The following is a 26,429-nucleotide window of genomic DNA, read 5'->3' on the forward strand; positions in this document are numbered from 1 at the left end:
TAAATGTTGAATAACACCATTAATGTATGAATAATGTTGAATATTTTAAGGTTGTTTAAAAAGCTGATGCTACACTGCAATGCTGGCTTAAGTGTGTAAGAAGAAGGCAAAGTAGTAGGAATAGCTGGAAAAGGTTTTATTAGTATGAAAGTAGATGAAATTTGAATGATACTCATAACGTGGATGTGGGACTACATATCTTATCTGGCCTGGGAACACCTTGGGGACCCCCAGGAGGAGCTGGTAAGCGTTGCTGGGGAGAGGGACGCCTGGGGTGCTTTGTTTGGCCTGCTGCCCCCGGGACCTGGCCCAGGATAAGTGGATGAAAATGGATGGATGTGGATGATTTCAAGGTTCTTGAAAAGCTGGCGCTACACTGCAGTGCTGGTTCTAAATGTTGAATAATTACATTAATGTATAAAGAATGTGGAATATTTCAAGTTTGATTTTTTTTAAAATGCTTACGCTACACTGCAGTGCTTCAATGTTACATAATTAAATTACATTAAATAAATGTAATTGTAATCTGTTGTTGTTGTGGGTGCAGTTTATTGAATTTTGTCCATTTTTATGAACTTATAATGTAGTTATTATATCATATTTTTGTGCAGAGATGATTGCTTGTGGTAGGCCTATGCCATGGACCTTTCTCTGTGTCCTTTATAAAGTCATTATCATAATTATTAATATTGTTACAGTTACTGAGAGGAAATTTTTTAATAGAGTTACAGTTACTTATGAAAATGTTGGCGATTAACAAAGGGGTTACATCCAAATATATATATATATATATATTTTAAACAGCTTATAGAGTATAAAATTAATTTGGTTGCTTTCACAGTGCAGGAATTGCTCTTGGAAAAAGTAATCAAATGTAATAAGTAACATTACTTTGATGAAGTAATTCAAATAGCCTAGTTACATTACTTATTACAGTTTTAACAGGGTAATTGGTCATCTGTACCCTATTGCCTTCTCAAAATAACCTTCCCAACACTGAGCACTACTGCTACTGTTTGTTATTTATTAAACAAACAAGAACAACAAGAACAACAAGAACAACAACAAAACAGGTTCCATTACATTTACATTGTAGCTAGTTATAGTGAAAGTGATACTTTAACTAGCCATAAATCAGACCCAATGTAATGTGACTCTGGTCAATATAAGCTTTATGATCATACCATATGACACGACGCTGTGACGACGTCGCGACGGTTTGTCGAACTGTTACGTTCGTTCGAATCTTCGGTCGCCAGGTTACGTTGTTAACGTTGTGAGCACGTACTTGTTTTGCTGGGCACCGTTAACGCCCACTTTAGGTATTGCTCATTTTGCGGAGCGGCAGCCCCATTCATAGGGCTAGTAGGCAGGCAGGCAAAGCGCAGGAGCGGCCAAACACCATCACCGACGTAGTGTGCGAGCCAAATGATGGTCTCTCACTGAACAACACCAGGCCAGGTTCGACTGCGCGATCGCTACCAGCCGCTGCGACATCGGACCAAGTCAAACCGAAACCATCGTGTCAGGAATGGGATTTGAATGTCTTGATTGAATACTGGAGGTCCTCTCCTGCGCTCTCGACCTGCCGCGGAAATAGAAAGACTTCCTAGTCGCCTGGATCCTCATCGCTGCCGCAAACCGGCCACTCTCCCTCGGCTCATTTAACCCAGGCTGTCCGCGGACCACTGGCTCTGGCATCTGGACACATCGGAACCGGTATATCCGTCGTTGAAGATACGGAAACGTGCCTGTGTGTGCTTTTGCTGCCTGTATAATGCCGACACATTTGCGGATCCGGAGAAGGTCATTCCTTGGGCTTTTATTCCTTTTTTCACTGTCCACCTCCGCATTGTATTTCATCTACTCCGCCCCCGGAATCGGTAAGTGGAAACAAACCTGATGGTGTTATTTCCAACACTTAAAGACGTTAGGATGAAGTGATGGTTGTGTGTATGGGCTGTTAGGTCATGTGTGACAGCTCGGATTGGGAGTGTAGACAAGCGGAGGGGCCATGCGCCTCTTCTGAGCCCTGATCTCGCCCAATCGATGATGAGACTCAGCTGGATGCTGGAACTCAATCCCATAATATCCATGTACCTGACCATGGTAATAATAGTGCTACTTAGGAGCATCACGGCCACCATAATCATGATGATGTTAGTAGGCCTGACAGCTATGATTATCATGCTTAATGTGACGACTGGGACCATGGGAAAAATATGGTATTTTGGTTTTGATTTGGGGTTCATTGGCAGTCATTAAACAGTCATACTTGAACCATTTGTGTTTCACAACTCTCACCCTGCCTGACTGTTTGTAAGGCTGGGCAAAGGTCACATCATGAGTCATGGATTCAAAGGCCCTAAATAATATTAGTGAAGTCAACCTGAGCAGAGATCACTGACAACAAATCACTCCTTACTGCCTGTATGTCACATGCAGTTGTGTAATATCACATGTCCTGAATCCCTGTTATCATTAATTCATCAATGTATCATCATCCCCTCCCTACTGTTTTTTTTCCATCACCTTTTGTCTCTTTCATTGAATGTGCACACGTGTGTCACCAAGAATCTTGTTGAGTGTCTCAGTCTCATCTTTTCTTGGAGGCCTCCCCAGCCGAGGCTATGGTTCACTCTTCCTATCACCTACAGCCATTCATGCTTGCTATTTTGGTCATTATCACCCATGTGACGCCCAAACATCAGTCACTTTATTGTAGCTTAACAGGCACGGCTTATCTTGATGCATGGCTTTTATTGTAAAATTGGGACTTTCACCCGACTCTGTCCTTGACTCGGTGCCAGTCAGATAGCTTTTCACAGAGTGGGTGTAAAAAACAAGATGAGCGTGCAAATGTGTAGCAATAACATGCTCGCTAATGTTCTTCAATCGTGGGGAACATTCACGAGGAAATATGTGAGGAAACACAAGGTACAGTTAAAATTGGCCACTGGAAACTTTTTTCTATTTACTGCTTAAGCGACCATTGGTTGGATATCCTGTTGTGTTTGCTGCACAGGCATGCTTGGCAAGGTTGGGCTTCCCTGAGACATTGTTAAGTGGTATCTGCTCCGTTTAAAATATCCACTACATGGCATGAATCATCTATCAGAGCACAAATACAATAGACCAGTATTTGAGTTTACACAAGAAAGTAAAAACACATTTACAGTCAATGGGAGCGGGCTCGTCACTGTCAAAAATGAGAGCCTGTCATTTTTTGGAGTGACTGTGTGAGTGAAATAGTGTTTCTGTCATACTAGTGCAGCCTTTCTAAAACACCAAAGAGAGAGCTGGTCCTTCTTACTCATCAAAATGGGTATTGACCCATTCACGCTTTTTACTTGCTGTGGATAACTTAATCAATAATTAAATCAATTCTCATGTGGAGGACACATTACTGACAGGAATAGCCTGTGTAAGTCCCCGTAACAGAGAGCAATGATTCCTCTAAATGTGAAACAAATAAACAAATAAATCGTTGAGCAACCGGGATAAAAATAATCTGTCATTCACGTGTTCACTATTTTTCAAGTATTGATGGTGTCTGGTAACTGACTGAGAGCTGCTCTTGGCCGTGTCCGTCCTCCTGGGTGTTGACTATTGTAGGGCTCTAATGGCCACATGGTTTACTGGAGGGTTAGTTCAGAAACACAACAAGGACCAGCAGCACCAGTCCATTAATTATAGATGGTAACCAGGAGCAAGGCAGCTTCTGCTGCTGTTACTAAAAGCTACAGTTAAGTCTTTTACACTTGGGGTGCCTGGTAGAGAGCTAGCAGCAGGCCTAATCAGGAAAAGCAGGTGGGGGTTGGAGGATGGTGCTTAAAGGAAATAGTTTCAATTTTTTTGGCATGAGGTGGTATGATTTACTCACTGGCAGTGATATCGATGCATGGGCATTAGCTGGGGTTTCAGATCCTGTGGTCAGAGATGCACTAGTGAGCCACAGCTTGTCAGACAGAGACAAACAGCAGCAAATGCGGCCTGGTAACAAAAACATTTTGAACCACAGCACAGCATTAGCAGTGGATTTAACTATCCCCAACAGAATACATCAAGTTTATGTGCAGAAATAGCCCTCAGACCTCTCGGTAACACGGGCCTATTGGACAAGGAATAATCCAAGCATCAGACACATACAATGAAGTATTTTTTTGAGGGTGTTTGAAAAGTATTGGGTGCTGTGTTGGTCACCTATTAAGTGTTACTGAAAACAAACTACAGCCTAGCCAGGACATTTTCCACATGATCATAGCCTGAGCTAATGTCCGTAAATCAATATTATATACTTCCATTAGGTGACTTAAACTACAAAACTGCATGTCTGCCCTATAGAGGTCGTTGTCAGAGTGGGCTTCACTTCCAGTGAGTGGACCCTTCACATCATTTTAAACATTATAGTAATATAGGGCTGGATGATATGGAGAAGATCAAATATCACATTATTTTTGACCCAGTACAGTACCCTAAAAATTGATATTGTGACGATACTGTAGGGCTGACTGTTGGTGCCTTCAAAAGACGATATCTAGTCTCATATCGTGATATCGATATAATATGCTGCTCAGCCCTACTATACTGTGCTGTAGCACCATAAATAGCCTAGCAAGAGAATGATTATTCTAGTTTTCCCTGTTGCCATAAAGCATAAAATGTGAATTTGTTAAGTTAACAACAAAAATCTCCCATCATGGGTCTTTTCAAATCACATCAAATGAGGAGTTCTGGCCACAGATGTGTTAGATACAGCATTGTATGACGACAGCCACACTTTGAAGGTGACCAGATTCACTGAAGGAGATTATATAGGAGGGGACACTGCAAAGAATTAGTAGAATAATTCAGAGTAAAACAAAGTAATAGAAAGATGGAAAAGGGCAAGAGGAGGGGGGAAGCGGATAGGGAAGGATGAAAGAGATGAGCCTAGCTCCTTTCCTTCTGCTGGTTTGCACATCGGGGAACCCATCCAGAACACCTGAGCAGGGCTTCCTATGATACCCAGGTGGCTTTGGTGCAGAATGCCCCAATTTCACAGCTTAGTCCATTTCTCTCTCTCTCTCCTCCCGTCTGCTTACGTCTCTCTCTCGGTTTCTCTGTCTCCATGTACTCATATGCACTGACACCCCAGCCTCTATGTTGCCCCCGAGCATGGATGCTGACTGATGCAGGCTGGGGATGCAGGGCACAGCTGGGCCTGATTGCAGCAGTTTATTTAATTAAAACATGAGAGAATCCCACTGGAGCGAGGGCTAGGGAAGACACAGGCTCTATTTATAGGTTCGAACGCAGATACACACACACACACACACACACACACTCACACACACACACACACACACACACACACACACACACACCCCTCCATATCCGGTGAGAGCAAGTAAGACAAGAAGCCAGGTGCTTCCCTTTGTCTCTGGAGACCAGGCTCATCCTCTCATCTGAATGGCTATATGTGTACGTGTGTGGATGTAAGGCTCTTGTATATCTATCTGTAATACTGTAAATGTCTCATATCGTACAACAGATTTCTTTCCAGGTGTGGCCTGCTGGCTGGCAGCCAGTACTGTCTGTCAGGTTGCTTCACGGTGTGAAGCAATGCAGACACATGGATAGGATGGAAGTTAGAGATCTAGCACGGTTTTAAAATAGTTTCATGCGTACCGTACTTTGTCAAACAGTACAAAGGTGAGCTAAGGAAGATCTTTAGACAGTTGCCACCTCGACATGACAAGCTGCAACAAAACAGTTGCTAACAGCAATATAGATGTTTTTATGTGTTTAGTAAGTAGAAATTTGGCTTTGAGGCGACCTTACGTTACCTTTGTAGCTCTTTCTTCATGTCTTGACAGCTACACATGCCTCGTCTACCTGTCATCCTTTCCTCAGAACCATAGTGAGGGCGCAGACTGCCAGTAAGTACATGTCTCAGAAGCAAATGATAGCCAAAGCCTTTGGATGTAAACACACCTCCTACTCTTACAGCGAGGAAATAATTGCATATCTGCAGGTGTCATGTCTTCGAGTTGGTCTGCCTCATCAGCAGGTATTACACGGAGAATAACTAATGATAAACACACTCTCTGCTGCCCTGTGCAATTTTGTGCGACCCTTATTTTCAGGCTTTTGAGAATCTGCCTGCCATTTTGAATGCAGATTGATAAACCCAGTGTTAATTATGGGGTGTGCCAAGTATGTTAGCGTAAAACAAACATCAGAAAATATAAAAATGCTAACACATTGGATGGCTTACATAAGTAATACATAAACTACCTGTGACACCCATGTGAACATCAGCCTTTGACTGCCAGACATCCCACTGAAGTGTCCCTACCCTGCTTTTACAGCTTGCTATAATGCTGTTGTATTCTGGGGTATCTACAGTGTATGTCCTTTGCTTAAAACTGATGAAATATGCCCAGTGAAAACTTTAATAAACCTAAGTGTGGATCAGGGATGGGACAAATGATTTATATTGCAGTATATCTTGAATCAGTCTCTTGCGAGACACAACAGCACTGGCACCTGTGTAGCATTCTCTCAGAATAATGAGGCAGAGGTGTGTCCTTCCCTTGCTGAGGACATTTAAGCTCTGGGTCTGTTTTCTGTAGCTTCAGCCTATTGACAGCTTATGGCTCGTTGACATTTAAATGATGTCATGTGTATACCTGTTGTACGTGTGCTCAAATTTCCTGTCATATAGTCTGATAATTAAATGCTGAATGGTCTCTCGATCTTCCTACCTTAAGGGATTACTTTGTGGAGAACAGCACAAGGACCGCACCTTTGATTTAAGCTTGTGCGGTGTTATCACTGTCATGACAGAGATATTCCAGGCCTGCTCTGTGCTATCACTTTCTCAGTCCTAATGGCGCTGTTTTCTTTCCCTTCACTACTCCTGGCCATGCTGGCCTCCCCCCAGTGTTTTCCCAGAGCAGTTTTTTACATTTCCTCTGGTCACACCCACCACGCTGTGTGTCAGTGTGCACATATGTGATTGTCCGTCCGCTTTTATGTGTATTTGTTTGTGCAGCCACTTCCTGCAAAGCCGACTTTCCAATTTTACAAGTGACTGCCTTTCCCCAGGAGCATTTGAATCCTAATTTGGGTAAAAACTGGCGCACGAGGTGGAGAGGTATTGAAGAAGGAAGGAGCTTCTCGAGATCAGAGAGATTATGTTTGGTGCTATGCAGTTTGGTGCTTTGCATTGATTACAGGGAAATGAAAAAGTCCACATGTGGCTAGCCTTAGCTTAGATTATCATGTGTTTGTGCCAGCATTGTTTGGATGCTAACCTGCTGCCCTGGCTGACTTAATGTGGGTAAATCATTAACTTTGTTAAGGGGTAAGACATGTAGGTTAATTTACTATACATAGGACTTGTAGATGGATTAAATGAAATCTGTGCTGTCGGATAAATGAATGTTAAATGAGTGAATGAGCGTTTCATATGTTTTGGTTTTTTTTACATCATTGGTAGGACTGAAACAGCCTCTCTTAAGTCTCGTAAAGTTTATAGGCATTCAAATTTATAGCATTGTCTGAGGTAACCATAGTGCACAGAGTTGGCTCGACTGACACTGATCCACTCGCTGTGGTAATAGTGGTGTCTGTGTTCGTGCAGTGCTCTGGTGAGAGGCTACGTTTGTATTTACAGTAGGTGTAGGAAAGTACAGGTTGGTGTCTTGCATTAGACGTGATCATGTGTGCGTAGTGCTCATGCTGCTTCCGTGCTGATGCCTCGCTTGTAGTAATGCAGAGCTTCTCTGGCACTCTTAAAGCCATCCATCTCTAGTCCCCACTGTAACGCTACCCCCGCCCCACCTCCAACCTCCCACCCTCCTTCTGCTGCTTAATTGATCCATCCATTTAGCTCAATCCAGCCAGCCTCTTAAGGCTAATTTTCCAGAGGCTGGGGATAGCCAGGGTAAAATATTAACTTGGTGCCAAGCTGCCTCAGATAGATTCCATTGTGAATAAACAAGCATGCTATGTAGTGATACATTTTTCAGCCTCTCTATTTAACTTCAGTAACACCGTTTAAAGAATGGAACATCTCCAGGTTATTAGCCATAAATATAAAACTGTATGAACTCGGCATGAAAGGAAAACATGGCGAGCTGGATACACAGCAGTTCAATCACTGAAATTCCTCCGGCTGGAACACTTAAGGTCTGGTGTTTGACATTTTCACTGCAGTTGCCATGGTTCCCTGAGGGCTTGTTCCCATCCAGGACTGACTCCTTTTTATCGTCACGGCAACCGCAGAAACATGCCATCCGTGTTCCCATGATGATCGGGGTGACAACAAATCCCCAAGGATACAGTCATTACAGTCATTTGGGACAAAGCCACGGACTGTCTCTTTGTCTGGGACATCTGTACACTGTAAAGGAGACCCTTCAGTGAAAGTCATTACGACGCGTGTAAATAACTTCAAACAATGTCAGATTTGTCGTGCTCTTTACCGCTGACAGGTCAGAACAACACATGCCCCATTATTTAAATAAACACATCAAAATTGTCATTTCTGCTTCCGTCTAGACTTTTCATGCCTAAATCTGCCTGCCGGGGTAGTGTGCTACATTCCTGTGTTGTAAATGTGTGCGCACAGTCCAAGGACATGTGACTCTAAATACTCTATTAACAAAGGAATTTAGTTAAACATCAATAGAGTGGGAGTTCATTGCACCTTGTGAGTCAGTCAGAGGCATAAGCAATCCTCTTAAAGCCTTTCATTGACCGTGTGATACCCTACCCGCTATTCCCCATTATACACACACACACACACACACACACACACACACACACACGTACTGTAAACTCCAAATATGGTTTACTATGATATGCAGGAACACTGAGCGTCACCCTGAAAGGGACCCGGATTACATAACCGTTTTGATTGTGAGGCTGTAAAATCTAAAACATTCTTTTCCCTATGATTGCAGAAGACATGAGACACTAAGTCCTTGCTTTGGTCTGAGCACCTAGCTTACAGAGGAAATCACTTTACCCTGTGTTTTCAAGACAATTCAGTTTAGATTCGTGGATTTTCATAATTCTGCTGTAGTCAATAGCAGAAAACAAGAGATTAGTCTGTCCTATCATGTGATAACATGCTATGCACAGATCTACTGAGAATCAATTTTGAATAGATGGTTCAAGCCAGTCTCTGCTGAGGCAATGTAATATTTATTTTGGTACAAAGAGCCAAACACTATAAGAGTTTCCTGTTGAAGGTGAATAAATTTTTTTATTTGATCACCTTTGCAAATAGTCACTGAACCCACTCAGTCAATGACACATTCTATAACTTGTGTGGGGTGAGTTGGCGAGTTACACCCAGCTTTGTTTTTTTTTTTTTAAATACACATTTAAATAGTATTGATATAATTGATTTGGCCTTTGCCTTCAATAAAACAGCCACTCCTGTATGGGTAATTCTAGACATTGTGTACTCAGTGATCTATTCGCATCCAGTTATATAAGGTTGTGTTTGATAAAGGTGCTTCTAATGTTTTCCAATGGTGTAGTGTGTATAGTGAACAACAGAGGTTCTGTTTATTGTCTATATAGTTGATCCACTTCCCCTCTCCATTTAAATTAAAATTGACATGATAATAAACTGTAATAGCAGTAATATATCTTCCCTGAAATATGAGAATTACAACTTCAACTAATTTATTTATTCTAATATTGATTGTTTATTTGTTGTTTAACTTTATTTTTCTCATACTGCCTGTGCTGGACCACCTGTATTCACCTTCTGTCTGAGACACTCCTTTTTAGCGCCTGTATGCTGAAGCACCCAGCTCAGAAAAGCCCAGTCTGCTCTGATTGGTCAGCATTTTCAGGTCTTTCATATCTCAGCGTCTCTACACAATCATTGTAGCTGCACTTTCATTCATTCATTCATCTTCTAACCGCTTCATCCTCTTGAGGGTCGCGGGGGGGCTGGAGCCTATCCCAGCTGACATCGGGCGAGAGGCAGGGTACACCCTGGACAGGTCGCCAGACTATCGCAGGGCTGACACATAGAGACAAACAACCATTCATGCTCACATTCACACCTATGGACAATTTAGAGTTATCAATTAACCTAGTCCCCAATCTGCATGTCTTTGGACTGTGGGAGGAAGCCGGAGTGCCCGGAGAGAACCCACGCAGACACGGGGAGAACATGCAAACTCCGCACAGAAGGGCTCCCACACCCGGGATCGAACCGGCAACCCTCTTGCTGTGAGGCGACAGTGCTAACCACCACACCACCGTGCCGCCCCTGTAGCTGCACTTTCTACTATGAAAAATCACCAATCAAAACTTCAGAACCTGACATGCAGCAGGAAAATAATTTGAAACCAGGGAGAAAAATAGAACATCAGCAAACCAGGATTAACTGTTTCCCTGATGTTAGCATGTAGCTACATGTAGCAGCGTACTTGCAGCCAGCCTACAATAAAAATTCACCAGTAAAAGCTTATAAACCAAAATCTTCAAAACCAGAAGTTCCAGCATGAAAATGATCCAAAACTGGGGAGAAATTTAGAACATCAGCAAACCAGGATTATTTGTTTCCCTGATGTTAGCATGTAGCTACATGTTGCAGCATACTTGCAGCTGGGGAATGACTAACGTAGCACTTTCTGTCATGAAAGATCACCAGTAAAAGCTTCTAAACCAAAATCTTCAAATCCAGATGTTCCAGCAGGAGAATGATCCAAAATCAAGGAAAAATTAAAAACATAAGCAAACCAGGATTAACTGTTTCTCTGATGTTAGCATGTAGCTATATGTAGCAGTGTACTTGCAGCCGGGGGACATTTCTGAAAGTTTCTAAACCAAAATCTTTTCAACAGTTCCAGCAGGAATATGATCCAAAATCAGGAAGAGATGGCAAACCAAGAATACTTGTTTCCCTGATGTTAGCGTTTAGCTAGCAGTATAGGCTACATTATTTAGGAACACTTGCAGTATAACAAGCCTGGAACAGATGACCAGATAAAGATAAAGCACCTTGTCTCGAAAGTTGAAAAAAATGTAGTAAACAGAGTATTTAGAATTGAATGAAGCCTGAAATTTTTGCTCACAGGGATTACTTATACATACGTTTACCTTATTATTTGAGACTTTGGCCACGGTTAAGAATATCCGATAGTGTAACAGTATTTGTATGTGACAGAAAATAAGGAAATTCATAATACATTCCATTTCATCTTCAACTGTAACTGTAGTTTCACACAGATTTTAGGCTTCCTCAATTTTCTGCTGATGTTGTACTTAAACACAGCTTCCTTCAACCTAACTTCGTGTTCCATAACTGTAGTTCTGTCTTTCTGTTTGGCCTACCTGTAGAATGACACGGCAAACAAAGAGGTGATCCCTACACATGTAGTAACCCTAGTCTCATCGTCTTATTCTGTTGTCTGTAAGATGACCCATGGCTGACAGTATGGATATTTGACCACAGACAGATGGTGGAGCTGAGTGAAGGGGAGGTGAGGGGGGGGGGTGGAAGTGTACCCCTGTTTCGATGGAGAGCTGCGAGTCATTTCAGAGGCAGACTGAAGGTCTTGTGTTGAGGCACTAATCATTTATGTAACCTAATCATCCTGAGGAGAATCCCAGTCTTTGTTGACCTGGTCTGGGCCTCCCTTTGTTGTTGAGACTGTTACCGTGGTTACTTTGGTCATGTGTTTTGAGGGCAGTCGAACTGCAACTTGTGATGAGCTGGTGTAAAGCAGCGATGATGCCAGTGAGGCATAATCCAAACACAAATGTTACTAACAATGTTGATGACGGTTGGAGTAGTGGGGGTGTTAGGGATAATGGATGTGATGACTGCACCTGTTTTTGAAGTTTGCCCACAATAAGCGTTTAATGAAAGCAAGTTTACTCTGTCTAAACTTTACTTCTGGACAGACACAGGCAAGTTGTTGTTTTTCATAAAGACCTCACACTCTAATATATTCCTTTTGAAGCACTTTTTAGATACGCTTAATTAAGGATGGGTGTCTTTAGTCAACCACATTTCCAACCTTAAAAAGTAATTATTTGTGAATCACCTTTGTGCCGACAGCCAGATATTGTATTTACTAGGGGTGGGAAATATAATACATTATCCTGCTAATCCTTGCTAAATTAATCCCCTTGCTACAGTGACTTAAATGTCATTGTTTTCCGAAGACTCAATGATGCTGGAATAGATTCTCAATCAATAAAGTGCAAAAGAAATAAAAAATAAGCCTGCGGTTATGTTCAGGATAGATTCCTGACACAATACTCTGCCCATATGAACATTAAAATGGTTGTGTATTGCTGTAATAGTTCTTCCTGTTCATACTGATCATGAAGAGATCCTGTCTTTCTCTGGAGAGTTATCACAGCAGCTTCGGTAGCACAATGCTGCACAGAGCACAAGCTACTCCTGCAATATGAGCTTGCACATGTTCCTATGGCTATCATACTGTAGCATGTTGCAGGATTTGCACTTGTTACAGTTTGGGTCTGTGTTTTTTGGTTGAGGTAGCTTAAAGACGCTGTATGTAAGAATGTGGCCAAAACGGTTACTGCACTCAAATTCAAAATACTGCCGCGAGTCGTGTCCGCCCCCCCTCCCCTACAGATTCGGGGTTGCTGGACAGCGGCACGCTGGAGACTGATTTGTTTGTCAATTTTTTTTAGATGCAAATATTCTGGCTGTACTATTGTTGTCGGTGAGATCAGTATGTTATATGAACATTATTCCTTAGTCTCTGTGACATATTAGGAGGATTTTACGACAATTTGCTTTAGATTTCTTACATATAGCTCCTTTAAAGAGCGTGGAAGAAGAGTCAATACCCGCACTTGAATTTCCACAGTGCTTACTACATACTTATTATTGGGGTTATTACTAACATACTCATCAACCTAAACAAGCCCAGTTGAATGGCTGCTGTCTTATTTTACATAAACAAAACAGAGGCCGCACCCAAATTTCACACTTGAGTTGAGAGGCAACATGAAACAGGAGCTCAGCAGCAGGTGTCTGTTTGTAGCGAGAGCGCCGCCCATGAAGCACCATCAATGAACTTGCATCTGTCATAAAAGTACATTTCATAATTTCAACTGTTACAAGCTGTGTCTTTAAGGCTGTGTGGTAACAAGAATCTGGTGACACAATACGTATCCTGATGCAGGAGTTACCATAAATGTATTGCTAATTTTAAAAAATCCAGATTTATGAAAAATTGTCTGTGCGAGTGGTCTGCCCTTTATGATCCTGCCTGTTTTGTAAGCCTGTGTTCTTTGTGTTTACGCAAGCGGTATGTTAGTTTGGAGTGGGAGAGTCAAGCGGCTGAAGATAGATTACAACACTGAGGGATCTTGCAGTTGGGAGTTTAAACACAACCCACAATGAACCACTCCCAGAAATATTTGCTTTCAAAATTAAAAATCAGAAGTGATTTTGAGAATCGAAACATTATCTAGATACTCGAGTGTATTGATATTTTCTTACACCCCTGTGTCTTTTAGCAGACCCCTCTATGGCAGCATCCCCACCATGCCAATTAAGTGGTCCCTTTAGAATGACTAGGAGGCTACGTAATTTGATGCACCGCTATTGTCAGTGTGAACCTAATTGACAACATGGATATCCTGATGCCGCCTTCTAACACACACCTGCCTCATTCTCAGGTATCCAGATCAACACCTCAGGTTGGCCATGGCAGCAAACACAAACAATTAGCACAGAGCCTTTGTAGGAGCTTCATTATGAGGCTGCTCTAATAAAACCTCAGGAGGGCTGCTTGGTTGATTAACAAAGCATAGCTGTGGCCAAAACTGATTTATATTCACAGTATGATAACAGTGCAAATTACCAGCTGCTTTTATGTTGTACTTTGGTGTGGCCACGAAGATTAGTAGTTGGTAAAGCGGCCAGACAATATTTATTAGACTTTGGTTGGTATACTAGATAAAAAAGTTCCACTACTGTCCTAAACTGTGTGTGAAAACCTAGCATCTCCTCTTTTCTTGTATGCACAGCAAATCCAGCTTCAGCAGACTCCAGCGCCTCCCGTGAAACGTGTTTTTCTACGGAGCATCAACAGAATCGGTGTCATGGCCTGGATTCACGTTGGCAGAAATTAATGGGTTTTGTAGCTTAAATCTGAAAGTCATTAATCAATTTACTACCACTTTGAGTTGTTTATATAACCCTCGGTGCATTAAAGCAACAGATCCGGTCTTCCTCCAATGAATACATACAAATATTTAATACATGAACTCTACTATTAACTATATCTTTATCTTTTCCCAAGGACAGTATTGACAGCTTGTTTTAGTGAGGCAGAATCAGGTTTTAATTTGTGTGACTAGCCAGATTACTCACAGGCATTGCAGGTATGTGCTCAAACCATGTTTAATGGAGTAACCGATGCATTAAGCTGCAACAGCCCTTTAGATCCACGCAGAGAATTAGATGAGGAAATCCACTGGGAGGGGCATGTGTGGTTTTCCTGTATCTTACTCAACTGCATGTTGCTACTGTGGCAGTGTGGGATACTTCGGCCTGCTCTGGCCCATTTGTTCAGTCAACAGGAGTAACCTCCAGCTGGGGGGGGGTTGTAGGAAAATAGAGTGAGCAGGAGAAAAATAGGCAGAGGCAGTATGGTGTGTGTGTGAGTGAGTGGAGGGAGTCATTAGGTACTTGTGTGTGTACGCGTGCATGTGTGTACCTGTCCGTGTATGTCCTCTGTGGACCCTGTACACTGAGCGACTGCAATAACACAAGAATGTTCTGGGCAGCTGCCAAATATAAAAGCAAGCGGAAATGGGCTGGCAGAGGGGAGCAGCGGGGTACTGCAGGAATGAATTACTACTTCCTGGCCCGTTCCTAGCAACACTGCAACTGTCTCACTTACTGTAAGTCCTGAGATTGAAACAGCACTTGATGTGCAATAGCATGTGCTTGCTGCAGGGTATTAAGGGGGATGTTAACCGGTTTCAACAAGATCATACATGCACAAGTTAAGATATATATGAAATAAGGCTGTATTGCTATTACTTTGGATCGGAGATTACGAAAGGATGCAGTGCGGCTGAGTTGGGGCATGAGAGGTACTGATAAGCTGTGGTGAGACAGGTCTTGGAAAAGGGAACATGGAGGGAAGACACTAAGATGAATCTTGAGTTGATTGAATGACCTGCAGTATAGTTGCATTTGGCAGGAGCTGAGTTAAAGGGTGATGAAACCTGCTGTTTCAGTTTTTCTCAGCACACACACACAAAGGTTGGGGAAGGTTATCACCACCTAGAGGCACTCAGTACAGAAGCCAAGAGTGACTGGAAAACCTGATCAGAAAGAAACCAAAACTTGTTTAAAACTAATTGTTACTCATCGGCATCCCCGTGTGCGCACATGTCTATCTGCTCTGTAATTTTTGTCGAAGATTTGAATTTGTATTTATAACTCCTTCCTCCAGCAGCTGTGGATTATGCAAAAAGAAAGCAGAAAGCTATGACCTGCAGTAATTGATTTTTTCACCTGCAGCTTTGCTTTCAAAGTTGCCCAGTTGGATAGGAGAACAGAACTGGCAACCTGAATGTGACCACAGGAAACAGGAATGAATGATACATAGTCCCACAGAACGGTTTTAAATATTTACAGCTTTAAAACAAGGTGTCTTTGAAAAAAAAAATCAAAGAAACATTAAATTATGATCACATTTGTCTTTATTCCAAAAAAATGTGGTCCCTTGGGTGCAGGTGAAGCACCTGTGAACACAACATGATATATGACATATTACTTACTAAGCAACATTATTATTCCAGTAGTACAATATTCAGTCTTGGACAGGTAGTGCACAGTAGAGTTGCACAGCTAATCAAAATATTATCAACTGCAGTATTGCCAAGTGCAACATCCATCCATTTCCAAATTCTTATCTGAAGCTGGGGCATGAGGGCAGCTGGCTGGGCAAAGTATTCCAGACGTCCGTCTCCCAAGCAACACTTTCCAGCTCCTCATGGGGGACTCCAAGGCGTTCCCAGGCCAGATGAGATATGTAATCCCTCCAGCATTTTCAGAGTCTGCCCCGGAGCCTCCTACCAGTGGGACATGCCCAGAACACCTCTAACGGGAGGCGCCCAGAAGGCATCCTGATCAGATGCCTCAACTGACCCCTTTCAACACAAAGGAGCAGCGGCTCTACTCCGAGCTCCCTCCAGATGTTCGAGCTCCTCACCCTATCTCTAAGGCTGAGCCCAGCCACCCAACAGAGGAAACTCATTTCGGCCGCTGGTATCTGTGACCTCATTCTTTCGGTCACTAACCAGAGCTCATGACCATAGGTGAGGGTTGGGACGTAGATGGACCAGTAAATCGGAAGCTTTGCCTTGTGGCTTAGCTCTCGTTTCACCACAACAGTCTGGCAGACCAAACTGCTGATCCATCTCGTGCTCCATTCTACCCTCACTTGTGAACAAGACCCTGAGATACTTGAACTCCCTCACTTGGGACAATAACTTACTCCCACCCCAGAGGGGCCAATCCACCATTTTCAGGCAGAGAACCATGGCCTCAGATTTGGAGGTGCTGACTCTCCTCCCGACCGCTTCACACTCGGCTGTAAACTGCCCCAGTGCATGCTGGAGGTCACGGTGTGATAAAGCCAACAGAACAACATCATCTGCAAAAATCAGAGATGCTTATCTGAGGTCACCAAATCAAGTGCAACATACGATTACAAATGAAGCAGTGTGGTGCTACAGAAATGTCCGGCCTACAAATCATATTCCAGATATAAGTTTAGTAGTATAGTGAAAATGAAATGCAAAAATTACCATTCCCACTAAAATCGCAGCTTTTTTGGCATATTGTGCTGCCTTAGAGTACAGCTGCTGGCCTGGGCCCAAAGCAAATTGTTGAATAGTGTAAAGTTGAAGGCTGGACAGCTTAACAATGAGCTGAAACATGCTATAAAGCTCCATAAAGCCGATGGGTGCTGCATATTCAGGGGATAATTTACTTTCGGTTCATCACCACTCCTTTCATATTTTTGCATTTTTGTTATTGTAGAAATATTGATAATAGTGGCTTTAATCTGTATTTTAATTCAGCACCTGCAACAGTTCAAAGGATGCATTTCTAAAGAGAGGCAGTTCATGGTGTGATTGTGTACTGTGGCAGATGACACCCTGCTGTCACCCAGATAACACCCCGCCCTGTTTGGTTCTTCTTCAACCGTTTTAATATTTATCAGCTCATATTTTTAAACCTGGTGCAAGATAACAGAACTGCCTGACCACAGCTTCTCGTAAATATCTGTCTCTCTCTATCTCTCAACTAAAAGGTTCCTTCCTCAAATAAAGAACCCAACTATAACAGTGCTTTTTGCATATCCCCATCTACACATAGTATCCCTTTCAGACCAAAGCCAGGACACTTGCCAAACTGGTATTTGCCACTGGCCTGAATGAGTCGACATCCCTTGGATTTCCACCTGCGTATATTCTCTTATCCACCCAGAAAATAAAACAGGCAGCAGTAGAACAGAGAAAAAGATGAGAGTGTTGAGTGTGTGCTAGGAAAAGAAAGTGTCTCTCTGGAGCTAACACACACACATACATATACACAATCTGTCTGTCTCCCACTCTCCATCTCTCACTTTTCCTCACTCAGATCTGTTTTCCAGCATTTGCCTTGCAGCAGACTGAAAACAAGGGGTCCTGGCACCACTGTGTCGTTTATGTAATTCTCCTCGCCGCGTCTGGTCCCTGTGTTTCTCTGCCATGTAGTGGCTCGGCAGACACAGTGACTCAGGGGAGGGTCACACATGCACGCAAACAGGCACACACGCACACACATACACACACTTGGGACAGCAGAGCAGATGGAGGGGCAGAGCGACTAGTGCAAGACCAAAAATGAACTCAAACTAGACCCCATGCTGTCCCTGCTGGCATGTGTTAGTGTATGCTGAGTGTGACATGTTATTTTGGAGAGGTTATCTCTTACCATACATTTTCCATTACACGCAGTTTCCAATCACACTGCATGTATAAAAACGTAATCTGAATGTATGTTATCAGCTCCACTCCTTGTCCTTTATCTTTGGCATTTAGGTGCATCAGCGGGAAAAGTTCGTCGTTCCTTACAGTGACAAGTGCACTGCTGCGTTTATCAGCTCCGACAGCAGTGCTGTTTTCTCTCGGCCTGGAGGTTAATCAATCGATTAGTGTCATTGATTAACCAGGGTGGTTCACACAGCAGCCTTAAAGCTGAGAGGTGAAGGAGGAAGGAAATCTCTGTGAGGCAGTCCAGTTTGACACGGTTTACTGTATACAGTACAGAACTGTGTATTCAGGTCCTTCCTTTTTTTGAAAGGGAAGTTGCTGTAGCCATAGCTAAGAATAAATAGGTAACACTGAGTTAAGTATAATGCTGCTGAGAAGTGGCCACCAGTTAACAATTAATGCATGTCAGCCCTGAGGAGGGGAGTTAATTTTTATGCTCACACACCTTCCTGTGCTCACAAACGACGGTTGAGTATTTCAATTATCTTCTATGAATGTACATTATTTTACATTAGACCTGATTTTAAAAAGTGTGTGTTTTCACCTCCATCTTTGAACTTTATAGACAGGGTTGAATCCAATATTCTAACATGTGCTCTTTCACATGGAAAATTGCCAGGTGCAGTTATCCAGGGATAGTGATTGTTGGTAATTCAGACACAGGCCTCCGACGGAAAAAAACAAAACTGCCCTTATGTCTGTTGCCACACCACAACACCTGGCACCAGTTTTTTCCTTTTGCATGTCAGAGCTAGCACAACCCATTCATTCACTCATTTTCCGTAACTGCTGTTGGGGGGCTGGCGGGGTACACCCTGGACAGGTCGCCAGACTATCACAGGGCTGACACATAGAGACAGACAACCATTCACACTCACATTCACACCTACGGCCAGTTTAGAGTCACCGATTAACCTGCATGTCTTTGGACTGTGGGAGGAAGCCAGAGTACCTGGGGAAAACCCGCACTAATATGCAAACATGCCAACCCTGTCGGACAAGGAACCCTCTAGCTGTGAGGCGACAATGCTAACCACTGCACCACCATGTCGCCTAACATGACATTGACATTGTCGTTGAAAATATTGTTGAGATCGTGGAGGCAAAGTGCAAATCTAAATCGCAGGAGCTGCAAATTTTTTAAAAGGGTAAAAAGTGCCACAACATGCCGTTCTAAAGAAGGTATTGTGGTGCTACAGAGGTGCCCTGGCCTACAAATCATATTCCAGGTATAAGGGAACGTGCTTGTTTGGTACAGACCCCTGCTAAAATCACAGCGTTATCATTTCAGTGAAAATAAAATGCAAAAATTCCCATTGTGAAAATAGTCACAGTGTTATTTTTTCCCATATCATGTAGCCCTAGTCAGAGTCTATATACTGTATATGTGCAGGTGTGTCATTTTTTAAGCCTTCTGATGATATTGTCTCAATATTGAGAAAGTTTTTCTTGCAGACATGCACCAACAGGTCTCCGTCACCGTTACACCTGCAGGCTTGTGCTCACACTTGACAGTGGAACAGTTGAAAAATATGACACTAGATATCCTTGCATGTAGATGAAATATGAAATAGCAGTGATCGAAATGCGTCAGGACAATATGGTGTCTGCACGTGTGTGTGTTTGCGGACGTGTGTTTGCAAAATTGCATTCACTTTCATTTGTGGATGGAGAAACAAGAAGCAGCGTGATGACGAGCTGCAGCTTACAGCAAGTTGAATGAGTCATTAAGACTTTTGGGAAAAGCCAAAATTTCTTAAGGCTGGTTCAAACTATGATTGGTTCAATCTGTTTCTCTCTTTACACAGGGGGATTTTAAGGAGGCGCCCTTGCTTTCACCCCTATTGTTAGTCACACAGGAAATTAATGGAAATATTTGGCAGGAAGTACGAGAGTGAAAGTTTTGCTGACGTCCCATGGATAATTTTCCTGTCTGTGTTTCAAGAATAGTAAATCAAATGAAAGAGAATAGCATGATGCATGAGCACTGCTAAAAACCTGTTTCCTTGAGGGTCACCTTTTGCTTTGGGATACTTCACAGGCAGGCATTTAACCCCATACAGGGAGGGGAGGAGGAGGCCACAAAGGCCAAGATTTGGGAGATGGATGACAATTGAATGAATGAAACTGACCGGACAAGAGGAAGTGGGAGGCTGGGAGAGAGGGAATGGGAGCATGCTCTCAGGACGTGGGCAGGATGCCAGGGATTGCGATAAGTGCTGACGTCATCTCTGTTGCAGTAAATGCAGAGTACTCATCCTGTCAAAGAGACATCTGTTCCGAGAATCTTGTCTTTCGTGCTTTTCTTCACTATCATGGGCTCAAGGTTTCTCTATATTCTGTCGGTCAGCCAATCTGTTCATGTCCTCCAGTCCGATGGAGAAATGGAGCTCTTGGGAATGTTTTTAAATTCCCGTGCACATGACGAGAGTTCTGGTTAATGCAGTCGTGATGGTTTTCCTGCCATTGTAGTTCCACACAGTTATTTTCAGGCGCTCTGGGTGTGGTGTCAAAGGGGCTGTGTGTTTGTAGTGCAGCTGTGGGCTCTAAGGAAGCCTCATGATCCACTTATGACTGAGTACCATGTGACCACAACTAGCACTGAACTAATACTGTCCTCTTTATCAGCTGCAACTGCTTGTGCTCATGTGAGTATGCTTCTGTAAGTTAACATCATTTGCAGAGCAAGATAGCTTTTTTTTTTTGCACAGATGGTCTTGTTCATGGCTGTTGTTGCTCAAACTCCCTTTGGCCAGTTTAGTTAGTACGTCACCACTAATACATCCATCCTCTGCCTTTGGCTGGCCTCTTACCTGTTCTTCTTCGTTCCTGTGGAGAACTGAGGACCATGTCCAGGTCTCAACAGCTGAGAACAGACAGACAGAAAGGATTTCCATATAGTGTTAAAACGGCAGGCTATACTGTAGATGTACCAAATAAAGTGTAGAGTGGGTGGATGGCTGTTTGGGTGAACTAACAAATGCATATGCAGACATATACAATGAGTAATCGGCAGGTGGACAGAAGGGTCATGTGTATTAAGCCTTCTCTTTAAGAGTATCAGGCAAACACTGCTAAGCTTTGGGATTTGTGTTACAGCAACAAAACGGTTGTTATAACGATCTACAGTAAATCTTTGATTAATGGTAAACGGAAAAAGGACTGCACTTGACACTCAAAGCACTGTAACGCTACATGTCACATTCACCCATTCACACACACAGTCACACACTGGTGGCCGAGGCTACCGTACATGGTGCCATCTGCTACTCAGTAACCATTCACACACTCTCTGTCACGGGTCACTTCATGGAGGACCCAAATGCAAACCAACAGGCAGGTAGAAATTTCAACAAAAGGCGAGCTTTATGTAGCCGATAGAAAACATCCAGTACAGGCTGACAACTCAAAGTCCAAATGAAAGCCGAACAAAAACTAACACGATGAACTCAAAACCAAAATCCAAACAGAACATCAGGGAGGAAACAGAGCAGGGGATGACACCAGTAACACAGGGATGAGCACAAGGGATGAACACAAGAAGAACACGGGATGAATACAGGCAAGAATGCAGGGATGACCACAGGAGGAACACAGTCGAACTGACAAAGAACAAAGGGAAACACACAGCCATACATACACAGAAACCTAATCACAAGAATGAGATACAGCCGGAGTAGGAGGACACGGGCAAAAGGAGGGAAATGGGGATTGGCTAACAACAAGAGAGGAACACTCGGGTGGAGCAAACAAGACCAGTACAGAACAGGTGTGGAGGGAAGACTCTGGGAACAGGGAAGGACTAATGAAATGGGTGTGACAGAAAACAGGCGGGAAAACATGCAAAGACAGGAAGTAAAACCAGACACGACACATGAGGAGAGAGTCTACAAAATAAAACAGGAAGCAGATTAAACATGAATGAATAACATGAAACAAGGAACACAGACAGAGACCCAGGATCACGACACTCTCACACACCAATGGAACAGCAATCAAGGGTTCAGTTTCTTACACAAGGATACTTTGACATGCAGACTGGAAGAGCTGGGGATCGAACCGCTGATCTTCTGATTGGTGGACGACCGGCTCTGCCTCAGAACCACAGTCAATTACTCTATATTTAGTGCTGACATTATGAAAGATGAACAGAAACACAATTGACAGCAATATTAATGATAGATGAAGTGTAAGAAAAGTAAAAATCAACAACATTTCTAAGTGTTATGTTAAGAAATATTAGAATTTGGTTGCTATTTCATAAATTAAATAATGTTGGTGTTTGGTCTTTTTTGCCATAAATAACAAACATTAATTAAAAAGACTGTTTCCCTGGAAAACTCATAAATAAGTCATAAATAGACAGATGATTGTCATCCTGTTTAGATATGTTGAGGAGGAGGGGGTCACCAATTTTGACTAATTCTACATGAAAATTGTACATGGTGTTAGAGTTGTGGCAAGTGTGTCCACTGGGGATGAATCGGTTACTAGTTTTAGAGTAAACCATGATAAAATTCCCTTTGTTTTAATTTTTAATAAACATTAAAACTGTATTTAAGCACCACTTTTTAAAAACCCACTGTTAAATACTGCCAGACATCAACCAAAGGTAGTAACCGTCTCACAGATTCATGGCCATATGGTGCCATCTTTAATGTTGATGCATGTTTGACATGATTTCTATATATTTACATGAGGTATTAGCTATGTCATTATTGTTTTTGCAACCAAAAAGTGCAAAGTGCTGCTAATTTTATGTGTGGTTTTTAAATGTAAGAATTGGGAAAATGTTTTCGGTATGTGTATATTAGTCGACTAATCGATGACTATTAAAATAATCAGTGACTATTTTAGTAGTCGACTAATCGGTTTGAGTCTTTTTTTCATAGAAAAGTACTATAACAGTGCCCCAAAATACTCTTATTGCAGCTTCTTATGTTCAAATATTGCCAGCTTTACACACTCTCCCATGACGGTGAACTAAAACCCTTTGGTGTGTGTACGAAACAAGACATTAGATGACATAATTTTGGGGTTTGGGAGAGACAGACCGATATTTTTCAACATTTTAACACGTTTTTCGATAAAATGATTGGTAGACTAATCGAAGAAATAATCGACAGATTAGCCGACAATGAAAATAATCGTAGTTGCAGCCCTAGTATAAGCGCTTACAATATAATACTGATAACTGTGATAATTTTGGTCACTGTAATCATGATATTTAATTTACATACCGTTTTGTCTGTAGTGTGCACTTTGAGAATGGATAGTTCATCTGTTTTCTTGTCATCTTTTACTTTTTATCCTTTTCCTCTGAAGACTGTGGGCCTGAAGTAAAATTAAATGAATTGCATTGATTCTTTAGTAGCATATAAATAATTTTTACTGAACAAATGTGAGCCTAATATGATGGTGTAAGAGCCTTGTGACTATTCAATCATGTCCAACTGCAACATGCTTTTCACTTTTTTGGTTACCCAAAGAGGATGCAGCCACATTATGCCCCTGCATATATGTGTCTGTCGAGGTGTGCACAGAATGGCCCCTTGGGAAAGCATTACACATTGTTGCTTACATAACCTTAAGTTACCCATAACAAGTGGAGTGGATGGAGGGGGTGGATGGAACGAGATATAAGGAAGAGGAAGAGGGAAAGATAAATAAATACAAGAGACAGTGAGTGAGACTGCAGACAGATAAGTGAAAAAGGAAGTGAGAAATTCCTCTTTAGAGAGCAGCAGGGATTTTTTTCTCTCCATGAGATGGTGCAAGAGGAGATGAGTTGCACACTTTGTTTGATGTAGTTCCTCGTCTTCAACCTGAAATATGCGAGGAGGATGTATTTGCCAATGTGGTCAAAACAATAGTGGAAATGGCATCTAATCAGGAACTCAAATATTTAGAAATACCAGAGCTGTGCAGGTTTCCTGATGTGGCATAGACTTAGTGTGTTTGCAGTGGCACAACATCAGAGGAATCTGCTTAAAATAGTTTGGATTTCCACAGAACACCAGCTGTACTTTTTGTCAAAATACTCAGGAAGTTAGCCTCTCTGCAGAGAGGGTTGTATTCCCTGAGATCTGAACAGAGCACCTCCCTTAGACTTAGCTTATGAGCATGGCCTCTTGGGTCACTGTCTGACTCTGAAATGGTCTACAACAACCCACAGTGCATTTCAGTAAAATGAGTCACACAAACACATCGTACGTGGAAACATAAGTGGGTGTTGAGAGTGGTTTTGACACGGTGACGGAGGAGAACAAACAGGATGTGAGTTAAGTTATTTACGCATGTCTCCATGACAGACTGAATGGTTTATCTTCTCTGGTGCGGGAAACACATTGTGAAAAAAAACAAACTTATCTCTGTGTCGATAATTTTAATTGTCATAGTTCTAAATTGGTAAACAAGAAATATTTCCCTACATGGCTTTGCCCCCTGTGTTTGTGTTTGTGTATTGACCAAGGGGCCACTGTGTGTGTTGTATTGATACACCATGGCCTCTGGGTTTCTCGGCATCACTTACAGAAGCTCAAAGGAGCCAATAACATGCTTGTCCCCTCAGATGAGATCCAATAATGGTTCAAAAAGAACACACGTGTTTTATGTGTTCAGAAAAAACAACCACCAATCAGAAACGCAATCTTCATCAGCACTATGCCGATCCTCAGATGATCAATACACTCTGTTACAGTGGTTGTTCCTGCTAATTGTGAGGGATTTAGTGCTAATGTTCGGAGTAATCAGCTGTTTACTTTCCAATACTGTATTGAAACGGCTAATTTGGAGTTTTATATTACTGATAGTGTCATTAATCCAGCTTCTACGTCAACAGAACACGCATTCAGCAACACAGAGGAATGATGCATGTGCGCCCAGAGTGCCCTGTGTCCTGGGTGTCTTTATGCATGTGTGGATCTGTGGGTGTCACTGATATGCAGTGGCAGTAAAAATGACCCTTTCTGAGAGTGACAGCTTTAAACCCTGAAAGCCATGAGTGTATGTATGGTGTGTGTGAGCATGCAGGAACCATTTCTGCTGGGAGGAGAGAGAAAAAAACAGCCTTTCAGCTCTTATCAGGGAGCTACCAGAACGGGACCGATCACCTCCCACTGCTGAGCTATCAATGTGGAGTTAATTGCCTTTTCGGAGGCAAAGCGGGGCGGAGGGGGGAAGTTGTGCGTGCGTTTCCCTCTCTGCTTGTTTGTTGGCTTTCTCTTTTTCGATTAACCTACGTTACAGTACAATATGGTGCAGGGTGTGTGCCTGGAATTGTCCCCGTCAGCTTGCAATCCATCATTCAGATTATTTACTTAAACGTTAGGAACAAACGGACTTGACAGAAACGGATACAAACCACATTACACAGAGACAGCAGCAGAGAGATGAAGAGGGAAGATAGAGGGAAGGAGAGATAAGTGGAGAGAGAGAGAGGGAAGAGAGGTGGGCCGGGCTTGGCATGCGGACAGCGTGTTCTCTGAGAGCTATAGAGGACAAGGTCGTTCAAGGTCTCCTGTCATGCTTGACGGGTTACAGTGGGGGTTTCTGATGCAGTGACAAGCAGTGGGGGGTGGGTTTGTGGGGGTCCTTCTGGTCTGCATGTGTATCATGTCGTTGTGCCTGCATGCATGCGATGCCCCTTGCCAGTGACACATCATAATGCAGTGTGTGTGTGTGTGTGTGTGTGTGTGTGTGTGTGTATGCACGTGCATACCCTTGCTTACATGTCCAGCGCTAATGGCCTTGTGTTGTAGCTTACTATGTTCGCTTCCTCTAAACTCCAGGTCTCTCATGTCTAATTGCATTTGTCACAGTTTGTAGCCTCGAATACCCCTGCACTAACCATTACTCCAGTCTCTAGTGTGCACGTTTGTTGAGAGAGGAATGGTGTGCCGACTGCTTTGCGTACAGTGGTGTTCACATTCTCCATCTCTGTGCTTGAAGACTTTTGCTGACCCATGAGAGGACCCAATAGGGCTGGGTATTGATCTTTAATAGCAAGTATTGAAACTTCTCCAGTCAAAATGATACCTGCATTCAATCCTTTTTGAACTCAGAAGTAGAAAAAACTACTTCGTTCCTCAATTTGATGCAACATGTGATTGGCCAACAGGCAATACAGTCTGTGGTTTGTTGAAATTGTGCAGTGTATATCCAGAGTTGGTACTAAAGTATGGCTCAAGTATACCCTTGTGGTGTCTGGTGGCAATTTACGCAACTGAATGCTTCCAGTTACGTGATCGTACTGGCACTGTATTGATCTGTACCCACTTTAAGGGTGCTGGTATTGCAATTTTATAAACAATATCCAGGCTTAGAACGATTGTATTTTTTTAAAGGGAACCAAAAATGTTTCA

General features: G+C 42.6%; 1 protein-coding gene across 1 annotated transcript in view; it reads left to right on the top strand.

Moving 5' to 3' along the window:
• The first annotated feature begins 1,079 nt into the window (after positions 1-1,079).
• b4galt5 (UDP-Gal:betaGlcNAc beta 1,4- galactosyltransferase, polypeptide 5) overlaps positions 1,080-26,429 on the top strand; it is a 39,397-nt gene continuing 14,047 nt past the window's right edge. Inside the window, exon 1 of the mRNA XM_050065922.1 lies at positions 1,080-1,883. Within this exon, the coding sequence (XP_049921879.1) occupies positions 1,778-1,883 (106 nt within the window). The 5' untranslated portion in view covers positions 1,080-1,777. The remainder of the gene's footprint in view (positions 1,884-26,429) is intronic.

The sequence above is a fragment of the Epinephelus moara genome, chromosome 16 (assembly GCF_006386435.1).
Source record: "Epinephelus moara isolate mb chromosome 16, YSFRI_EMoa_1.0, whole genome shotgun sequence".
NCBI lineage: Eukaryota > Metazoa > Chordata > Actinopteri > Perciformes > Serranidae > Epinephelus > Epinephelus moara.